This window comes from Pterocles gutturalis, unplaced genomic scaffold (genome assembly GCF_000699245.1).
Source record: "Pterocles gutturalis isolate BGI_N339 unplaced genomic scaffold, ASM69924v1 scaffold30369, whole genome shotgun sequence".
NCBI classification, from domain to species: domain Eukaryota; kingdom Metazoa; phylum Chordata; class Aves; order Pterocliformes; family Pteroclidae; genus Pterocles; species Pterocles gutturalis.
In genome coordinates, this window is record NW_010131600.1 from 4,732 (window position 1) to 21,220 (window position 16,489).

The 16,489-nt window shown below is 37.7% G+C and overlaps 1 protein-coding gene across 1 annotated transcript; it reads right to left on the reverse strand.

Annotated features, from left to right (window-relative positions):
- Window positions 1–3,723: 3,723 nt before the first annotated feature.
- On the reverse strand, window positions 3,724–15,161 carry LOC104467051 (transmembrane 9 superfamily member 2-like). Its single transcript, XM_010080673.1, has 5 exons — window positions 15,008–15,161; window positions 14,269–14,420; window positions 12,682–12,793; window positions 12,091–12,262; window positions 3,724–4,339 (listed from the first exon to the last, which is right to left on the reverse strand). Exons 1-5 carry the CDS (start codon window positions 15,140–15,142, stop codon window positions 4,272–4,274), a joined length of 639 nt encoding a protein of 212 aa, XP_010078975.1. The 5' UTR covers window positions 15,143–15,161; the 3' UTR covers window positions 3,724–4,271.
- Window positions 15,162–16,489: the final 1,328 nt, after the last annotated feature.

The window sequence follows — 16,489 nt, forward strand, 5'->3', positions numbered from 1 at the left end:
CACAAAGTGATGTAAGACTGATCAGAGAAACAGTGACACCTGTGCTGAACCTTCCCACTTTATTTCCATTGGCTTCCGTGACACAGCTCACAGGAATAGAACTGGACATCCGAGCCTCTGGGGTAAGACTATGGAGGACAGATCTCCACCAGGAAACCACACATTGAAGAATCACCCCTTCCTTGCAGTTTCTGATCAGTATAACCTCACCTTTCTCCATCCACTTCAGCAGCCATTTGCCTTGTCCCCAGTGCTTACAATGCAAAATGCCCAATATTCTTCCCTTTATACATGATTTTCACAGCTGGATCTTCACGTGGTGACTGCTGTTAAAGATCTCACCCACAGGTTCCAGAGGAGATCCCACGCCTACACTAGCATTTAATTGCAGGCAAAGTTTGGTTGAAATTTCTTCTCCCCCAGTCCTTTGCAAGAGATTTCTGTAAACATTTGAGCTATTGGCATGGAAGACTTAATTCCGAGACAAATTTTAAATGTGAACTTGTAATGTTATCAGACACAAAAGCACAACTGGTACATGGAACATTGAGCAACCCACTGAAGACAAGTTTGCTGTTCATCCAACATCCTTCCATTACAATTTATCATGGATATGCCACATGTTCTCAGTTCCCCCTCAACAGCACCGTTTATAGTCCTCAGGGAGGTTTACAGAGGTATGGGGTGAATCCCATGTTCATACTGCACCGGACTCCCACCCTTGCCATACATCAGCATGGCTTGCTCTTGGCATTTACATTCAGGAATGAAGATGAGGCTGAATCTGTTCAACACTATCCGAGAGAGTGGAACGAAATGTAAAACATCAGCACTGAAATCCCTCCTTCCTTTGAGGTTCTGTTGTAACTTGTCAAGTTTTACTTAAAATATGACAAATACAACATTCTACAATGCCTGCTGGATTTGGGTGGTTATTACAAGAAGAGCCTTACACGGGAGATGCTTTAATGCGTCTGCTGCGCATCCCTTACTGGGAGCATCACAAAAATGCAATGTAGATGTCTATATACGCACTTTAGAAAAGCTAAAACTTAGCCTGATTTTTTTCTTTTTTAAAGATGGCAGGAAGGCTCAGGTATCTCCAAGAGGATAGGGAATGCTTTATTAAGCCCATTGTTTTAATGAGAGTAGATGAATAACGGTTATTTCCACATGACAGCTATTATTCATAAGTTCATATAAAATGCGTTAGAGATGAGGCAGCAGTTATGGGTAATCTAAGTACTCAAAACATCCATGTCCCCATACTGACCATTTCAACTTCAAAACCCACGGCTGATTGAACACAGAGTGGATAAGATCTTTACCCATAGTTTAAAAACTACCCAAGAGCACTGAGAGTCACTGGAAAACCACATTCCTACATCTTATTCTGTGCTCGATAAAATTAAAAATAAGAACTTTGTCTACTACTTTCTCGCTAGGGCTTACACCACCTTTAAATTGATACATGCTCATAACAATCTGTATTTAACGTACAGCCTGGTGGCTTTCTCAAGTGCAAAGCCAAAAGACAGCTTAAAGCTTAGTCAAAATAAGATAGCAGAGAATTCTTTCTAGGGGCTTACGTTCAGATTCTCTGCAAACAGCACTCATATCTGGGGCAGCAAAAATATTCAGCTGTAGAGGACCTCAGGAGACAAGAGGGAATAGTTGTCTCTTAGGCAGGGGGAGTGTACCAGCAAGTCTCACAGGTGTCCATGCACGAGAAAACTACGACGGACAAAATATTTTAAAAACTTGCCACCCCTCAGACACTAGTCAGACAGGATACTGCCTGCCCCAGCTCGTCCCTCCAGCATGTAAATAAAGAGCATCCTTAAAATTCACTTTAATTATACTTAAACATACCGCCCATGACAGACCATTACAGCAGAATTGCCTTTGCCATGACAGCATCCATCTATTTTGAAGAAATGAGACCAAAACTCAAATCTTTTCTGATTTAGATAAAAAGTTGCAGAGCAATAAAGTGTGTCTCCACCACAAACACTGCTGAATTATGAATTATATCAGATTTGCATGAACGGGGCCTATTAGAAAAGTAAACCGAGTTCTCTGATGATAACTGCATGAGAACAACTGATATTACCTTTATAGCTTTAGCTCTAGACTACAGGCAAGCTTCAGAAACTTGCTTAACCCAGTTTCTACTTTTTAGCTCATCAGTAGTCACAGTAAAAGTAGAGAAAGCACCATAAATACAATTTTACAACTCATTTTGCTTTGCCTTTTGTGAAATGTATATTTATGAATCTGGCAAAATTTCCTGCTGGGATTTTATGGCAATTGTAGCTCCAAATTCTCTCATGATTTATTTCCCTTTGAACATGTAAAATTCAAAAGCAGCTTCAGACAACAATTTTTTTTTTAAAGTATCCCATAAAACCCCCTCAACTTTACATATAAGATTTAATAGGAAGAACCTTTTTAAACAGAGCAGCACCAATTTCAATATGAGTATGAAATCTTTAATAGAGTGCATGGTGCTCTTGAACCAGCAGATACTTGCAAGCTGATTTCTCTAATGGCAACTCTGTAGTTTTCCACCTCTATGAGGGAACAGAAAGGAAATTGAGACATTGGTGGTAGGAAGGGAAAACATTTGGGAGGCCAAGTTGCCATCAAGAGCACACCTGAACCTCACTTGGAACAATCTGCATTGCAGTGAGCTCCTCCTGGTACACTAATGCACGGCTCTTTTTATTAAGTTGTCTAAAAGCCGCATTTTACACAACAGGCACTGTTCAAAAAATGTTGCCTGGTACTCATCCCAGCTTAGCCAGGTGATCTGCCCCACATTTCAGTAACCTGGAAGGAACAACTACACACAGAGGTGAGACTTGAAATCCTCATACCAAAGATTACATTTTGTAAAGGACATTAAACATTAACTACAATTACCTGGTACATGTGTAACTATGAAAAGATATGGAGTCATTCTGGGTCTTATTAAATTGCAGGCTTAGACACCGAAAAGCAGCTTCCAGCAATGAATGTTTCCATATGCCAGTTAATAAGCTTTGAGTATTTCACCCATTAATCTGAGTGAACATCCACTTATTCATCTCCAGCGGGGTCAGTAACACAGCCAGTTGAATTACGTGTCTGAAGTGACTCTCTGCTCAGCTTCAAGTGCAATTCAAAATTTTGGGGAGCCTCTTTAAAACTTTTACTTTCCTGAGAGAAGAATGCCCTGTAACTGAAGGGGCTATTAAGATACTCCATTATCATGTAATCCAGCACTTAAACACAAGTGCTGCAGAGCTGGAAGAAAAGCTCCACCCATTCCAAAACCCACTAGATTCATGGCTGAACTTCCCAGCAAGCTGCACACAGTCTTCATGGGATGAAGAACAATGAGAGGTGTGTTTCAGAAGACTACAAGAAGGAAAAGGTTTTTGCTCTTTGATAGAAAGTAATTGTTTGCCCAGCAAAAAAATACTTTGGGGGAAAGTTAGAGTAAGTGCACAGCTGAGGCACAGGTAACAGCAGCAGCAGCTTCAGAAGCCTCTCCCCACCCTACTGCTGTGGATTCAAGTAACCTACCAGTCCTCTGCTTGCACAGACAATTGCTGCCAAAGTCACAGCCAAACTGCTTATGAACAACGCAAAACTGGAGAGCTATCAACTGACCAAACTACTGTGATCTGTGTCCAAGTAGTAAAGGCCTAATTAACAAGAGAGGAAACAAGTCAGCTAGAGTTGTGCAGTTTTATTTGAACAAAAACCAGTGTCGATATTTTTAATAAAGTCTACATTACACTAAATGCATGTACATTTGTAAGAAGATATCTAGTTGTAAAGAAGGTGCAGGATAATATGTACAATCATAGTTAAGTTAAAAAAATTCACATTTTACATAGATTTACTTGACAGTCCTGTGTTTTCATGGTATATAAATGGTAACCAAAAGAGGTAACAAAAAAAAAAAAAAAAAAAGGAATTTCAGCTGGAGGACTGTATGATGCACTCATTTTTCAAATAAACTAGTTCACAGATTTTTTATTTATCCTAAATCAAATTTTGGATATAACTTTTAGAATGATTAGAATTAACATGTTCCATGTGCATACTGATGTAACTTTTTTTCCAGTGGTGCCATTTCCTTCCATAAAAATCTGTATTTTACGCTGTAGGTTGCTCTTCCGCTTTTACAAATTAGAATAATTACACAGGATGTTTTTCAATACATGGTGAAAATTATCAAACAGCAAGGGAGATATGTTCAAAAGACGCTTTGAAGCTTTTCAGTCCACTTTCACAACACTGTAAATCTTACTTACAAACCAGAAGCAGGCAAAAAATCCAATAGTCCCTAAAATGAGAAAGTGAAAATGGTTAGTTTATCTTCCAGTTTGCTCTGAGAGAAAAATCTAACAAGTAGTTCCCAGCAGGACAGAATAGAACATTGTAATCCAGCTAACTATCCAGAATAACAGCACTTGTTAAATTTAACAACACACATTCATCCCTAGGCTAAGTTATTGATTTAGATCAAGGATGACTTTTAGGACCAGACTGCTTGATGTACATTTAAACCACTGAAGGTGATGCTACTATCACCACTAGCAGGCACACAAATGCCATTTAATAAACTGACTTTTACATGCACACTAAGTCAACACTTACCTGGGTTTTTTAGGTCTACAACAGTTCACAGCCACCTGTGAATTATGCCATAAAACAAGGCCTTGGGAAAAGACACCTTGCCCCCTCTTCTGCTCACTGTGCTCTATCATACTCAAGAAAAGGGAACTTCTTACTCTGTGTATCATGTTACCTTCTTTTGCCAAAGCCATGCTCTGAGTGCTGTAGCAGTTGGGAGCAAGCATCAAATGAAACTAGCAGTGACACAAACCCAAACACATAGTTTTGTGTAACGTGTATTCAAGCTGCAGATTTTCTTGTCACAGGTCACTATAGATAATAAAAACATACACCAGTTTGAGCAACTGAATAAATTAATGAACAAAGAAATCCAAAGCTATTAATTACAGAGACACCATTTCAAGTGCTAAAAAAGCCCTTCAGCCACAGCTGATGGGAGGCTGGGAGAAAGTACTAGTAAATGCTTGTCCTGTTCTCATACGCCTGCCTGGAAGCACTGCCATCAGTGTGCCTGGGTAGCAGACCTGTGGTGTGGTTTGGTATAGCCTTCCTCGATTTCTTACCAATCCAGTTCTTTAGTCATCCAACCCAACAGTAGGAGGAAAAAAAACCACAACTACCTTCTGGAGGGACTTGGGGCCACATGTCAAGTCCTGTGGCTTGAGTTAGCAGAGTGCAGAGTAGGATGATGGAGAGAGGAGATGACACTGAACAAGATTAGTCTACACCAGTTTTCTATTGTTAAACTGAAGACCAAGTCTGCAATTTTCACCCCACAGTCACAACTATGGGGCAACTGCAAAGACACTGTCTGTCACATTTATTTTTAAATTACTTTAAGAACTTAGTATGAAGGAGCCACTGAGTCCCATACAATTAATTAACTCTTAAGCCTCTAAGACAAGCAATGCATTGTTCCTTGTGCTTTTACCTAGGGGTAAACTGCCACTCAGATGTTAAACCTCACCCGCTAAAAAAGGGAAGGTCTCAGTTTCAGCTAAATTCACTCTCAAAGACACAGCTACGTGCCAGCTCTGTGACAGCCCTTACCAGCGACACTATAGGCACTTGCAAGATCATGCACTCAGCTCCTCCAATTTTACATTCATCCTTTTCTGTTTGTACAGCCCATGTTTAACATCAGCTTCAACTTTTTTCACTATGTCATTGTGACTGGTTTACTAACTAGGAGGTTCTTTATTAAGTACTTATCTTTTCCACATTCATTGCATTTCTGTCCTTCAGACCACATCTATGCATTTGATAAGTGAGGAACCTGACTTTGGATGCTTATTATCTATATGCCAATTCTTGTGTTCTTCGTGCTACCATGTATATTTGCAGTTAAAGGCTTCTTGACAGACTACTATTATATGTCACAGATTACCCCTTCCCTTCAAGTTTGCAGTTATCATCCTCTGAAACAGTAGGAGACGGCAGATTTACTGCTGTTCATAGGAGATCAGACACCAACCACAGAAGGAATTTAATTCCTTTGTAGGCTTGACATTGCTAAGTCTTTGCAGTTTATGGTCAATTCTCACTCCTTCCTACTGTGTCCAATACTCCAAGATCAGCATTGTTACTCTAAGCCTTACTCTCATGGTTTTCTCCTAATAATGGTTCTCAGCATCTGCTTTCTAGTTGTTTTTATAATATAGCCCCCTTTGAGACTTTTATGGCACTGAAAGCAGTGTTTCTTCCAAATGTTTAGCAGATAGATTTTTTTTTAAAGATATCTCATCTGCTGTTCTAGAACAAAATTGTAATATCATAACAAAAATGTGTAACTTTAACACAGGAATGAGATTTTCCACAGTCTTCTGAGCATGCCATAACTGAATATGGGAACACACTCTAAATCCACAGTATGTTCCTCCAGTCCTTGTCACTCAATCCTTCTGATACACCAGCTTTCTATAAAACATGGCCTCATTCATAGCAGAATCTGAAGACTTCACACTGTGAACAAGCATTTCATCTATAAACACATTTTCACAGGTTTTAGTAACACTGGTTTTCAACTTCCCTCCTAAAAAAAAGTCTGTTTAGCAAATCAAAGACCAAGTACCCCATGCTCCTTTTTTAAATTTTATCAAAAATTTTGCCAATGCAGTGGTACTAGAGTAAGACTATATATCCTAACACAAGCAGTAAGTAGTAATGTTTGTCAGACACCAGATTTAAACCTTATAAGCTCAGGGGAGAAAGGCCAGACTCATCACCAAGATACAGCCTTGTGTAGCCAGTACCTTCCCTGGTCAGCAGTTTCCTTGTCCTGTTACCTCCACATCGCCAATTAGGGCTTACCAGTACTGCAATTTCTTCTTCCCTCCCATGAACAAATGTATCCTACAAATTCCACATGTGGATAGCTCTACGGGCCAGAAACTTCAAAAAGAGCATCAAAGTAAGGACCCCAAAAAGTACCTCTCCTAAACAGTATACTTGACGCTCAAAGATCAGAATAGCTTAAAAGTTCTGGCAGAATCAAAACTAGGTTGAAAATCTACCTCAAGAATCCAAGTACAGATTTAGAAGTAAGAATTAATCACAGCAAATCAACTAGGCATTTTTAGTGCCTTTTTAAGTTACATGTGCCAAACACCCAGACCGGGAACTTCCAAAAGCTCAGGTCAGCAGAGTTGTGTTGATATTACAAAATCAGTATGAATAGACAGAAATTAATGTAAGTTAAGGAAACATCCTTTATAAGCGGCTTTAAGTGCACAGCTGTTTTACCTACAGGATTGCTTACAGTACTGCAGCAAAAAGCCTCACTTGTTTTTGAAGAACGTAAGCAGTACAGCGCATAATTGCACTGAAATTCAGTGTTTTTCTCCACCCTAGACCTTGTGATTCCATGAACCATTAAGAGGTCCACAAAAGGTAGTTCAGTCAGAAAGCTTCAATACAGGAGTAAATATCCTGATCAGAAAGGGATCTGCAAATGAATCATGATTGGGGAAGAATAACAACTCTGAACTAGTTTGGCTTGTTAGAAAATTCTAGCTAGAATGTTTTCTGCATTTAAACCCATTTCACAAGTTTGACACTTGTTCCAAATTTTACTTATTTACACAGAAAAGTATCAACATACTGGATCTTTAGGCCTGTGCTGACTGGTATCACAGGTTCTCAGATTCCCCTTTTAACTACGTTGACTGAGGCCAATCTTAAAATACAGATAAGCGCATGATCAGTTTCCTACAACTGCAGCTCTACCCAGAATAACTGACATTATTAGTTGCACTAGTTAAAACACAACCTTGCCATCTCAAGTAGCGTGGCTTGAATTGCATTTTCTTGAAAAGCACACTCACCTCTCCAATCCTGAATACTTTTCTATGCACATCTTGCACCAAAATTAGAATTATCCCTTACTCAAAATGTACCTCCCCTTAGAATATAAGGACTACTCAGCTAAGCTTTAGATAAGCCCACCCTAGGATCTTGCTTATATTTGTTTCTTTCAAAACACATTCAAACTGAAACCAAAAGTTTTGAAGCACTATCAACAAGGAGCATACCTCCTAAGCTTCCTGCTTCACTGACAGAGATCAATGAACAAAACATGACAGAAAACAGGTACCCAAAGGTGGCTTTTTTAAGCTGGTAAAAAAATTATAATGGTAAGTACTTCAGAAAAACAAAAAACAATCCCCCATCCCAAACCCCAAATAAACAAAAAACCCCCACTAGTTGAAAGAGTTGAGATGTCTAAAATTATTTTCTAATGGGTCTAAACTCCTTCCCACTGTGAGGTTTTTACAGCTTTCATATCTACATCTCTATCAAACGACACAGCACAAAGACACCAAGCCTGACACCAATTCCTTCACTGAGCCTGTAAAATCTGTTTTAATCTAATATTACAAATTAGTTTCGTGGCTAATGTTCACTTTAACCAATCCTAACCACTCACTAGCTTAAATTAAATGAAAAAGCATCTTAATGACATACATTTAAGAACTTACTTTTGCAGGGTAGACCCTTCTTTTTCCCCAAGTGCGTGACCTTCATGTTTTAAGATTCTGCCTTTCTAAAAACCCCTACTATTCCAGGAAACTGATGCCATCCCAGTGCAGTGCAGCCCACTGTACATCATTGATCATCCTAGGGAGGTACAGCTAAAAGATCATTTTTTGTGGAAGCTATTTAAAATTCTAGAACCCAGTTGTGAAGATGTCTTGAGTAATTTTTCTAGCCAAGAAGCAAAATGTGTCCAATACATCCACTTATACTTCCTAGGGAGATACTGAAACCTCGGGTGTTTTTTGATCTTTTTGTCCTCAAGTTTCTATACCAGAACACTGTTGAATACTCTGGCCTGCAATATATACTGCAACTCAGCAACAGTTTTCTTACACATGGAAAGATCACAAGCTAGCATGTAACTGGGTCAAGGAAAGTTATTAGTAAACTAGTTTAAGTCCAAAATTAAAAACAAGGATTATTGCACATAATAATGCCAAAATACATTAAGCAGACTCTTCCTGCTCTATTCATTTCTTCTAGCTTTATTGTTTAATGAAGAAAAAAGAATTCAAAGCACGAACAGATTGTAAGAAAGCAAATAGAAAAGCACTCTGCACTTGGCTGATACTTCTTATGTACCTTAAAAGCTCTCTGTATCATACTGGTTTCAATCACTGCACAGTGGTGGGTGCTTCAGAATCTCGGATTCTAAACACAATCTACCCAGAAGATCAAAACTCAATTTTAAAAATGGCATTAACTCACAAGTGAAAATGATGTTCAAAAATAGAGGTCACTGTGAAGCAACATGCTTTGACTATGTTCAGTATTTTTTCATCTCCTAGCATAAAACACATGTAATCACGTAGCTATCCCTATTCAACCACACTTATTATTTCTTGAAAGATTAGCTGCACTTTGTACATTAAAATAAAATTGTCTTGTTTGTGAGTGCACATTAATTGTTCGATTTCACTGGTCAGATTATATTATTGTCGTTGCTGCCACACAAGCATTCAGTTCCTATTTACTTACTCATTATGATCTCTTTTGTGATGTCCACAGTAACACCACACACTGCCACAGAGGAGGCATTAACGCTGCCCTTTATATTTCTGTCACAGTTGCTGAGACCTAACAGGCAAGAACAGAGGAAACCAAAATACCTAGTGCTAACTTAAGTGGAACAGATCAAGGGAACAGACGTAGAGGAAGAACCCTATTACTGTGAACAGTGTGTAAAGTTATATTAGTAAACTCCCTCACTTCTATAAGCTTGGGAAGGACTGAACTTTTATTTTCCAAAGCAAGTGCTATTACTGAATATTTCACAAAACAAAGCAGAAAACACCTAACTTTGCTTGAGTCATCTATCTATAACAGCTTACATTTCAGCCCCCCAAAAAATCAAACTAAATATGGGAAAGAAATTCATCACAGCAGTTTACATTAGCAAGGATTTATTACACACTGCATATACCTTCTCCCTTTCTAGTGATTAGCTATTCTATTCAACTTTTTTTAAAGAAGTGACCATACAGCAGCTTTCTCCATGAGCTACAAATACAGCATAGCCACTGCTATCGTGTTTCTATTTAAAAAAAAAAAAAAAAAAAAAAAAAAAGGAACTGCTAAAGTAACAGCAGCACAGTTTCTTATTTTCGTATTGTACTTTTGGGGCCTCACTGGCCTCCACATCAAGAGCTCCAGGATCAGCACATCTAAAGCTTTTAATACCATTTCAGCAGCTGCCATGACAATTTCAATTATCATTTTATATATGAAAGGGATATTTTTAATTCCACCAATTTGCATCTTGTAAGTGAAATTGAAATTGGCAGAATAGCAACTAACCTATGCTAAAACCCAGACACACATTAACATATTGCTTTAGTTTAAAAGTAATTAAAACATTTTACACTACAGTTTGGGGATTTTTTTGTCCAGGTTTTTTTTTTAAATATGTATTATAGAGGACATCTGGAGCTTGTCTGTTTTGCCAGGATTTAAACAGAGGTTCTACTGGCAATACGCCAACTTCTATGTTTGCCTTCTAATAATTAAAAATTTAGAGAATTAGATTCTCCCTTTTTTTTCCCCCACTTCTTTTTAAAACTTTAGACACAGGTCTAAATAACAAACAACAATAAAAATCTAGCAGTAAGTGCCAGGTAACGTTATTAAATGTGATTTCTATAGATTACTTGCTTTGTTCAAATGCATACAGTAATTTTCTTCAGTGTTTTATTATGAACAGTGGTTTTTTTGCCTCATACTCAACCAGTATTAGAGGCAATAAAGATGAAAGAAGTCCTCACTGCTGAACTGACAAACTTGAAGTCCGATGCTAAGACTTACTTTAATTACTTATTTTAGCCACTCTTTTTTAACTGCATCAATGGAGTTATCTGATGCATTTCATAAAGCCAGTACAAAGTAATTAAGGCAGGTTTCAGGTAGAAGATATTAAGAAGATATTCTATCAGGTAGAAGATATTAAGAAGCAACAATACAAACTACCATGACACCTGCAAAGAGATCCTCTATGACAAATCTTAGGAATGAAAGTAAAGGCTGCTTTTAGGAACAACCCACTATTTATGAACTAGCATTTTCTCTAGTTCTGCTACTGCAGTACTACAATGCTAAGCAGAGCAATACATTAAAGATCTGACTTCATGTGTTAAAACCACACATACAACAGCAGCAGTACAATGAACACCAATACAAAATGCTCCTGGCTATTTTTAAGGGCCAATACCCTTCAAAGAGCTTCTAATTTCATCTAACACATGATAAATCTGGCACAGATTTCACATCAAATCAACCTCGAAATTATAGTTTGAGCCAAGTGATTATGAACAGTAGAGTAATTCTGTAGGGGATACTTAGTCTGCATGAGTAATATCAGAAAAGTTAGACTACTGAAAATAGAGAGCCATATTTCAACTAGGTTCCTCCAGTTAAGGTACATTCCAGTCATTAAGCAGCAGTGCTTAATGACCAGGTAAGTCCACCTCTAACAGTAACTCTCTATTGTCAACATTTACTTTTTTCCCCATCACCAACCTCCTTCACTTGCCAAGAGTGAAGCTGAAAACATCTTTAATTCTCCATATGCAGAGCACAGTATCTCTAAATATAGAGCTTCTAGAACCAATTATGAAATCCAGAATCAAGTTAACACCCCTGATATCAAAGTGAACAACACTCTGAAAATGCAATGGTTTGAACTCACTGCTAATACAATATGCAAGAAAAGGAAATTAATTACACTATAAACAAACATAATTTCAAGTTAGAAAAAAACCCTTAAAGAATATCTTACTGTGATGTGTAGTGTCACAAACCATAAAAGTAACACTGCCTAAAAAGTCATCAATTGTATTTAATGTTTCAGATAGTCTAAATTTCATCTAATATTTCTCAATTCAAACACAGAAACCTTTGCATTCATTTTAGTTTGAACAATGTACTTACCTGTAAAAAGGAAAAAAATCAAGACCATAATCATTGTGTAACCGAAGTATAAAATGGTGCTAGCAGTTCCTGTTATCTGGAGTTTAGAGAAGAAGTAATGAACTGCATAGATAAAGAGATAAACTGCTGTAAAGCTGCTCGTCAAGAATGATCGCCACCACCAATGATAATCCTGAAAGAAGTAATAAACCATTCAGTAAGAGACATCACATAGAAAACAGAATATTCGTAAGCTGGTTAAAAAATAACAACATTGTCTTATGAAATAAATTTAATTCTTCAAAATTTATCTCAAAAAAAATTCCAACACAGCACGTAGCTACTTTTTTTTCTCAAAGTCAGTTGCATTGTTTCCACTATGAACATGAAATTATTCAAAGATCAATGTTGTTTATTTTTGCTTATCTTCTGCAAATGGTAGACTTTGAAGCAAAAGGCACATTTCAGAAGAGTGGCTAAGACAGGCATGTCAAGGACAGACAATACAATCCATTTATAGCATCCAGAATATCACCGTGTATGTGAACACCTCAACTACTTCCAAAAGCTTCCAGATAAAAGTGGTATCTACATCAAAACTGTACTTTTTACCTCTGCACACAGATGGAAGTAGCACAGCAAAACCGTAGCCTCAGAACAAGTAATGAGAAGAATGATAAAAACTAGGAATAGGAAACCAAACATGTAGTACATCTGATGAGACCTAAAATAAAGAATAAATAAAAGCAAGAGTTTCACTTTTGGTTGAAGTTCTCTGAGTTAATTTACAGTGTTACCTGGCCAGATGCTAAGCTAATCAAAAAAAGAAGAAATAAAAAAAATCCACACCACTGGGGTAACTTTGTCTAAACCACTATCGGCTGATTCATAAAAAGGTTTTTTTCTCTGTCTGAATGTACTCCATAAATAAAACCACTGCTTTACAAATCAATGCTTAAAGTCCTCAGTCATATTTCCCTTGAAATGAGCTTCAACCAGCTTTCACAGAGAACAGGTATGGGCACCTCCCAGAAATGTTTATCACTTTAGGTCTCTTTAAGCCTCCCTAACACTTGCACCAGCTGTACTCTTCCCCAGTTAAAATGCCCACTTCCTTCCTACTACCACAGCCAGTAGGAAGTAGACTTCCAGGTGTCTCGGCACCTCCTCGCTACGTCCAAGCAGATACTCCTCCAGTTCCAGTCTGTCTCCAGACCAAGTCCAACTCCAATACAAGGGCTAACCAAACACCAAAACACTCAGAGGAATAAACTGATGGGAAATATGCTTGTTTACTTTTAATCCGGTGTCTTTCAGTTAAGGAAGAAACCAAATCAACTTTATTGAGTGATGGTGACAATTACTGCAGTGTAAGATCTGACAGAGTGGAAGCTGCATGTTCCCTCCATGTATCCCTTCTGTAGGATAAATAATGAGAAACAATTTGGGAATTCAGTAATTTCAGCTACAAAAGCCCAGAGTATACTTGTTTGTCAGCTAATTACATTTTCCAGCATAGCTATATAATATGCAATTTCTACTTTTGTTGAGGACTAATGTGAACAACTAACATATCTAATATATTTGCATTTAAGAACTGATTTATAAAACTGTTCTGTAAGAAACCTCACCACAAGCAGAGGACACCATAAAAACTTGGTACCTTCAGGCTAATATTTTTCATTGAACAACAATATATTAAATATTTCATATTTACACTGTGAAAGTTATAAAAGATTGCACCAGTCTAATTTTCCATGCACCTGCTTGACCAGGTTTTGACAAGACTTAGTAATAGAATCCCAAATTCTTGATCTGATTCTGCTTTAACAGCTGAAACTTCTAGATCATATTAGTTTCATAAATCATGATATAGTTACACAACAGATCTGGCTCCACCTAACCACAACAGCATGAAACCATCCTTGTGCTGTTCAGAGCCAGAAAGATAAAACAAGGAAATGGGACTCAAATGTCACACTTTGCAGGTGTCAACAAGAACAACTAGTTTTATAATTTCTAAGCACAGGAATAAATATGCAGACTCTGGAAATCCCACAAAAGTCTGCAAGTTAAAAAATTTTAAGAATTGTTTTATTCCTCATAGTCATTGGTCTGGGATGTTCAAACTCAACGGTGTGTTTATTATCAAACCAGCATAATTAAAACAAACAAACAAAAAAAAAAGGCGATACTCACCAAATACTATTCAGAATGAAGAAAAGTTGAATAAAAATACAGCCAAAGGGCAAGATACCACCCATTATGATACCAGGCAACGGCTTTGTGAAAAAGGATTGTTCTGGAATTTGTCGAGGAATCTGGTTTGTACGAACTGGATGTTCAATAGGCTTTGAAATAAATTAAGATAATTGGTTAAATCATAAATAAGAATGCTTTTCCTTAATACTAGCATCTAGAGATTTGATAAACATAAAGTTATGTTCATTCATAAGCCATCACAAGTTACCAAACCATGAAAACTACAAACTTGATAAACATAATTTGGAAAATAACCCATATACTTCAGATATTCCAACTATTGGTCAGTAAGCAAGTCAAAACAACAGGAAAGAAGTCTGTTCAGGCCTTAACAAAAACATCGTTTTCTTAGTTGTCTGTCACTAACTCAAACTAGTGAAGTACAAAATGAAGTACTTCTGAAGTACTACTTCAAAAATGAAACTACAACTCCAAGAGACAATAGTGCTCTTGGAAGTCTTTCTTAAAATCTGATTCTAATGAACGGACAGAAAAAAAAGTTCAGTGTGACATTACAAGCATATACTCAGTTTCAAAATCAAGACAAAGTGAAACATCATTTTACAACCAGGGGGCTGTAGATGTTTCAATCCAACCAGTTCTTGTATGCTTAGAGATTCAATAGCTCGACTACAGAAGACAGATACACTTCAAAACTGAATTCAAAGAGCCGTACCTTCTCTTTGAAGCCAAAATAGGCACCAACAAAGGTTAGTGGGACTGAAATTCCAAACCACATAGCTAGGATAGCAACCAAAGTGCCAAAAGGGATGGCAGCTGAGGATCCTTTTACCCACAGAATGAGATTCATAATGAAGAAATCAGCAAAGACAATCCTGAAAAAAGATCAGAAAAGATATTAAAATATTCAGTAAAGAATAAATATCAGTTAGTATCAAGAAACATAAACCAGTTAAGTCTGCATCAGAAAAATGTAGCTTCTTGCAATCTTTCATTCCCTAGCAGCCCTACTTACTTTCAGCAACAGTGCATTTAATGTAAAAACACTTGCAACGCGTAATACCTCTAATGCAAGTATCTATGGTAAAGCCACTATTTAAATAAAGACTCTGCACATAAAACCAAAAAGTAACATAAAGATTCAAGTGTAAAGATCTATTCAAAGAATGCTAAAAGGCAAAATAAATAAAAACCCCTCCTATCTGAATCACATTTCCCATTATTGCCAGTCATTTCATTCCTTTATTTAGGTCCTTTCTAATCAGTAAATTCCCCCTGAAAAAACACAGCAATAGCAAAACCTCATCTTTAGGAAGCCACATATCACTCTCTCAACAAACTTATGCCCTGCTGCTGTACGTGTCACAGCAGCACGTTAGCAGGAGGGTGGATTAAAGAGGGCTCTTCACTACAACAGGAATCTCTGTATTAACACCTCATGCAGTTACACAGTTAAGTAGCACACACATTTGGAGAATTTAAACAAAGATTGCATTAGTCATGACATGTGTCCAGACTTGTTCTTCCCTCCCCAGTTAAGCACATTTGCCTCATTTTATAAAAATCCTGAGAAAACACTAGGAAACAACTCCAAGACATGATGAAGATTTCAAATCCATCCCATTCAGAAAGAAAAGCAAAACACACTGCAAGTGAAACCCCTATAAAAGCCTGCTAGAATTGCCATTATTTGTGGATTCACAGGTGCATTACAGAAAATTCAGCCTCAGGAAGGTACTGTGGTTTCAATCCAGCCAGCAGCCAAACACCATGCAGCCATTTGCTCACCCTCCCCTATCTCAAGGGATAGGAGAGAGAATTGGAGGTGAAAAAGGTAAGGAGACTTGTGGGTTGAGACAAGAAAAATTTAATAACTGAAATAAAATTAATAATAATAGCAATAATAATCATAATAATAATAGAATACACAAACGAGTGATACACAGTGCATCTGCTCCCCACTCACTGACCAATACCCAGCCCATTCCTGGCTAATGATTCTGGAGCAGAGAAAATCCCAAAACCTCAATCCCAGGAGAGAGCTTCCCGGCCAACCCTCATCTATATACTGAGCATGATGCCGCATGACACGGAATATCCCACTGGCCAGTTTGGATCTGTTGCTCTGGCTACGCTCCCTCCCAGCTTCTTGTGCACCTGCACCCTAGCAAAACGTGGGAAGTTGGAAAGTCCTTGA

Coding starts and splice junctions, on each gene's coding strand:
- LOC104467051 (XM_010080673.1), bottom strand. CDS start 15,142: ATGAATCTCATTCTGTGGGTAAAAGGATCCTCAGCTGCCATCCCTTTT. Junction 12,263..12,681: donor ACTTCCATCTGTGTGCAGAG/GTAAAAAGTACA, acceptor TACTTCTTTCAG/GATTATCATTGGTGGTGGCG. Junction 4,340..12,090: donor GATTTTTTTCCTTTTTACAG/GTAAGTACATTG, acceptor TTCTCATTTTAG/GGACTATTGGATTTTTTGCC.